The sequence below is a fragment of the Haplochromis burtoni genome, unplaced genomic scaffold, assembly GCF_018398535.1.
Source record: "Haplochromis burtoni strain Fernald_Lab_line unplaced genomic scaffold, NCSU_Asbu1 Contig_2740, whole genome shotgun sequence".
Lineage (NCBI taxonomy): Eukaryota > Metazoa > Chordata > Actinopteri > Cichliformes > Cichlidae > Haplochromis > Haplochromis burtoni.
This window is the reverse complement of record NW_024585101.1, coordinates 4,601-10,235: the sequence shown is the minus strand read 5'-3', so window position 1 is coordinate 10,235 and position 5,635 is coordinate 4,601. Positions and strand designations below refer to the sequence as shown.

Below are 5,635 nucleotides of genomic sequence, written 5' to 3'. Positions count from 1 at the left end.
ATTTAGATGAATCTATGGGAACTATAACACTCGCAGGGCACCTAGATTATGAAAAAGAAAAGAAACACGAAATTATGATTGAAGCTACGGACCAAGGAGGTCTAACAGATTCGAGCAAAGTTCTAATTGAGATTATAGACGTCAATGATAACGCACCAGTTATGAATGTGATGTCATTCTCCAGTCCTGTGCCGGAAGATTCTCCCTCTGGCACCACAGTCGCAATAATAAACGTAATAGATGCAGACTCAGAACAAAATGGTCAAATTAGCTGCGCAACAGACAGCGCTCTCCCGTTTAAAGTGAAATCCACAATAACTAATTACTATGCATTAATAACAGTGTCAGCTTTTGACAGGGAACTTGAACCTGAGTATAACATAACTGTAAGGGCGAGTGACTCAGGAACACCATCCTTGTCAAGCACAACAGTTTTACGACTGAGAATTTCTGATGTTAATGACAATGCGCCATTATTTGATAAAAACAGCTACCTTGCTTACATTACAGAAAACAATTCCCCGGGAATGTCCATATTTTCGGTCAGCGCACGAGACAGTGACTGGAATCAAAACGCTAGAATATCATATTTTCTCGAAGAAACACAGATCAGTGGCAATCCAACCTCTTCTTATGTGTCCATTAATGCCGAAACTGGAACTATTCACGCAGTTCGCTCATTTGATTATGAACAACTTAAAGAGCTTACGTTTTTGGTCAGAGCACAGGATGGAGGCTCTCCTCCACTTAGCAGCAATGCGAGTGTAAAAATAATTATCCAGGACCAGAACGACAACCCTTCCTGATCAACAGCGTCCCTTAGAGTCCAAACCGAGTAGAGAAGCGAATACACTGCAAATACATAAAAAAACAACTATGCAACATACTGCGGGAACAGAACAACTCAACTATAGATTAGTTGCAAATAATATTAACAGAAGAAATATATAGCACCAGATGTAGCATAAAGACACATACTGTATACCAAATGAGACCAAAGGCGATATATAACAACTTTAGAAGAATAAGCTTTACTTAGCTCTAAACTTCTAAACACTATAAAGAGATAGTGAAATAAATACAAAGGTTAAAGAAGAGCAGTGATTACAAGGAAAAGCCGGTATATTTAGTAGACAAACCTCAAAAGAACAAAAACACGAGGAAACTGTAAATATTTATGAATAGGATTTAGTACATTTAAAATGTGGAAAAACATCGGCATAATTTGTGTATCCCACTTCGCTTGGCAGTGTAATAATTATAATCAAAATACTGATAATATGTTAATAGAAAATATAACATCACAATATTGTTTGAGAATATAGATAGGACAATCATTTTTAAAGTTCTTCATGTGAATGCAAAAACTATGTCAACTGAGGGAAAGTAAGTGTACTGTCCATGGTGCTGAAAACGAAAACTTACTGTGCCACTAAGCTAGAGCGCTGAAAAGGAAAAACTAACCTCTAGAGGAGAGTCTGGTTCATCCAGGATGCTCTTTTCACTCTGTATCCGCTGCATCGTTCCTGTAGAACTGGGGTCCATTATCAGCACGTTCTGACTACCAGCTCTGCCGAACTTACAGTCACTCTTTCTGGAGTCAGTCGTCCTGCACACCTCGTAATTGTACACATGTGGCAGAGTCCCTGTCCCCAAAGTGTCTGAGTAACGTGGTGGATAATATGGAATGACAGGCAGGTTGGAGTGATACAGGATGCGAGACTGTCTCCACCTGTAGATTTTGACTGATATAATAACCACTAAACACGTGATGAAGAGGAAGGAAACTACAGCCAGAGCCAAGACTAAGTAAAAAGTCAGGTTGTCATTGTACTCCTTGTCGTGTGTCAACTCAGTGAACTCCGACAGCACTTCAGGGAAGCTGTCCGCCACCGCCACGTTAACAACGACTGTAGCTGAACGAGAGGGCTGCCCGTTGTCCTCCACTATAACAGTCAGTCTTTGTTTGACAGCATCTTTATCAGTGACTTGGCGGATAGTTCTGATTTCTCCATTCTGTAAGCCCACTTCAAACAGCGCCCTGTCTGTGGCTTTCTGCAGTTTATAGGAGAGCCAGGCATTCTGTCCAGAGTCCACATCAACAGCCACCACTTTAGTCACCAGATAGCCCACATCTGCTGAACGAGGCACCATTTCAGCCACCAGAGAGCCACCAGTCTGGACTGGGTACAGAACCTGAGGGGGGTTGTCGTTCTGGTCCTGGATCATTATTTTCACAGTCACGTTGCTGCTGAGTGGAGGAGAGCCTCCATCCTGTGCTCTGACCAAAAACGTAAGCTCTTTAAGTTGTTCATAATCAAATGAGCGAACTGCGTGAATAGTTCCAGTTTCGGCATTAATGGACACATAAGAAGAGGTTGGATTGCCACTGATCTGTGTTTCTTCGAGAAAATATGATATTCTAGCGTTTTGATTCCAGTCACTGTCTCGTGCGCTGACCGAAAATATGGACATTCCCGGGGAATTGTTTTCTGTAATGTAAGCAAGGTAGCTGTTTTTATCAAATAATGGCGCATTGTCATTAACATCAGAAATTCTCAGTCGTAAAACTGTTGTGCTTGACAAGGATGGTGTTCCTGAGTCACTCGCCCTTACAGTTATGTTATACTCAGGTTCAAGTTCCCTGTCAAAAGCTGACACTGTTATTAATGCATAGTAATTAGTTATTGTGGATTTCACTTTAAACGGGAGAGCGCTGTTTGTTGCGCAGCTAATTTGACCATTTTGTTCTGAGTCTGCATCTATTACGTTTATTATTGCGACTGTGGTGCCAGAGGGAGAATCTTCCGGCACAGGACTGGAGAATGACATCACATTCATAACTGGTGCGTTATCATTGACGTCTATAATCTCAATTAGAACTTTGCTCGAATCTGTTAGACCTCCTTGGTCCGTAGCTTCAATCATAATTTCGTGTTTCTTTTCTTTTTCATAATCTAGGTGCCCTGCGAGTGTTATAGTTCCCATAGATTCATCTAAATGAAATATGTCAGCCAGCTGTTCTTTCATGTTTGAAAATCTATATGTAACAAGACCGTTTGACCCGATGTCTGCATCGCTTGCATTCACTGTCGTGATGTAGGTACCTCTTAATGAATTTTCCAAAACGGCAGCCCTGTAGAGAGACTGGTTAAACACTGGAGGGTTATCATTAGCATCCAGCACTGTAATATCTATATTTACAGTACCAGATCTATGCGGAGTTCCACCGTCTATAGCGATGAGCTTCAGTGATATTTTTGGCTCACTTTCTCTATCTAACGGTTTTTGTAACACCATCTCAGCATATTTTCTACCATCTGGACTTGAGTGTTGTTTCAGATCAAACATGTCATTTGTGTTTAATATGTATTTTTGTAGACCATTACTGCCCACATCTGCGTCCTCGGCGCTGGCCAATAAAAATCGCGATCCCAGTGTCGCAGACTCGCTAATTTCAAATTTCATTTCTTCCTTCCTAAATGTCGGAGAGTTGTCGTTTATGTCAGTTATCTCTACTGTTACTCGGTGTAGCTCCATGGGATTTTCTAAAATAACCTCAAAGCTGAAGCTACACGGTGTTACGTCTCCACAAAGCTGCTCTCGGTCTATCCTCTCGTTCACGACTAAAATGCCTTTGTCTGTTTTCAGCTCCGTGAACTGGATGCTTTGTCTGGTCACAATACGGGCACGGCCAGAACGAAGCCTTTGCACATCCAGACCGACGTCTTGAGCTACATTTCCAATAAGAGAGCCCCTTTTCAGCTCCTCTGGGATTGTATACCTGATTTGTCCAAACACGATGTGACTGAGACAGCCCAGAAACAGCAGAAAGGGCCATACTGACCTGAAATTCAAACGCCATTTTACACACGACAGAGGCGAGCTTTTAAACGCCATTGCACACACAAAAAACGAAAATTGCACAAAATCCTCTTGTAAACGATCCACAAAGAACAAAGGCTGTTATATCCAGTATCCTTTGATTTTTAAGTCCTTGCTCTTAACGGATTTGTGACTGCAGCTTTGAATGCGAAGCCCACCGTTTATTTTCGATCCTCAGCAAACGGGAAAAAGGAAGCCTCTGCCTCCACCAAATCAGCACTGAATACTAGTTTCTCTGACCAACAGCGTCCCTTACTGTCCAAATACACGAATATCACAAACACGAAAAGGAAAAAAGTGCTTTCAAAGCACTTTTCTGCTTTACATTTTTAATCAGCAATCACACATCTGTCTTTTAACTACAATGCCATAAAGTCTAATGCAGAAATACCAGTGAGACAGTTGTTTTAAAATATAACAATAACTACTTAAATTAAAACAATAGATCTTGCTCCCCTTTTCAAAGTGAATTAAGCAGCACGTTAAAAGGGGAGTGTGAACCTTCAAGCAGTTGAGCTGTCCAAGAGTTGTGGTTCTGAAAACGCACCATGGGTTACCAGAAATGTGAGCGATGAAATGTGGTATAACGTAGAATAAACCTCTAAAGAATGTGGGCATAAACTTAATTATGTCAAAGTCCTCACCTCCAGAGGAGAGTCTGGTTCATCCAGGATGCTCTTTTCACTCTGTATCCGCTGCATCGTTCCTGTAGAACTGGGGTCCATTATCAGCACGTTCTGACTACCAGCTCTGCCGAACTTACAGTCACTCTTTCTGGAGTCAGTCGTCCTGCACACCTCGTAATTGTACACATGTGGCAGAGTCCCTGTCCCAAAGTGTCTGAGTAACGTGGTGGATAATATGGAATGACAGGCAGGTTGGAGTGATACAGGATGCGAGACTGTCTCCACCTGTAGATTTTGACTGATATAATAACCACTAAACACGTGATGAAGAGGAAGGAAACTACAGCCAGAGCCAAGACTAAGTAAAAAGTCAGGTTGTCATTGTACTCCTTGTCGTGGGTCAACTCAGTGAACTCCGACAGCACTTCAGGGAAGCTGTCCGCCACCGCCACGTTAACAACGACTGTAGCTGAACGAGAGGGCTGCCCGTTGTCCTCCACTATAACAGTCAGTCTTTGTTTGACAGCATCTTTATCAGTGACTTGGCGGATAGTTCTGATTTCTCCATTCTGTAAGCCCACTTCAAACAGCGCCCTGTCTGTGGCTTTCTGCAGTTTATAGGAGAGCCAGGCATTCTGTCCAGAGTCCACATCAACAGCCACCACTTTAGTCACCAGATAGCCCACATCTGCTGAACGAGGACCATTTCAGCCACCAGAGAGCCACCAGTCTGGACTGGGTACAGAACCTGAGGGGGGTTGTCGTTCTGGTCTTCAATATTTATTCTAACTGTGGTATTGCTGCTTAAAGGAGGGGAACCCCCATCCTGTCCTTTTACATAAATGTGTATAGTTTTAATTTGTTCATAGTCAAATGATCGTAGTGCCTGTATAACTCCGCTTTCTGCGTTTACTGATATGTAAGTAGATATAGGACTACCATTTAACTCGGTATCAATAAGCAGGTAAGACACGCGTGCGTTCTGTCCTGAGTCGGAATCGCGTGCTTTAACGGAAAACACAGACAATCCCGGTGATTATTCTCCATAACAGACGCTTCATAATAACTCTGTTCAAATATCGGGGCATTATCATTTACGTCTGCTATTCTAAGTGTTATCCTGA

At 42.3% G+C, this 5,635-nt stretch overlaps 1 protein-coding gene and 1 pseudogene across 1 annotated transcript; both read right to left on the bottom strand.

The window, feature by feature from the left end:
* Positions 1 to 1,360: 1,360 nt before the first annotated feature.
* LOC121813817 (protocadherin gamma-A3-like) lies at positions 1,361 to 4,247 on the bottom strand. Its single transcript, XM_042217729.1, has one exon. It carries the CDS (start codon positions 3,898 to 3,900, stop codon positions 1,438 to 1,440), a length of 2,463 nt encoding a protein of 820 aa, XP_042073663.1. The 5' UTR covers positions 3,901 to 4,247; the 3' UTR covers positions 1,361 to 1,437.
* Positions 4,248 to 4,347: 100 nt separating this feature from the next.
* LOC121813816 overlaps positions 4,348 to 5,635 on the bottom strand; it is a 1,460-nt pseudogene continuing 172 nt past the window's right edge.

Coding starts and splice junctions, on each gene's coding strand:
- LOC121813817 (XM_042217729.1), bottom strand. CDS start 3,900: ATGGCGTTTAAAAGCTCGCCTCTGTCGTGTGTAAAATGGCGTTTGAAT.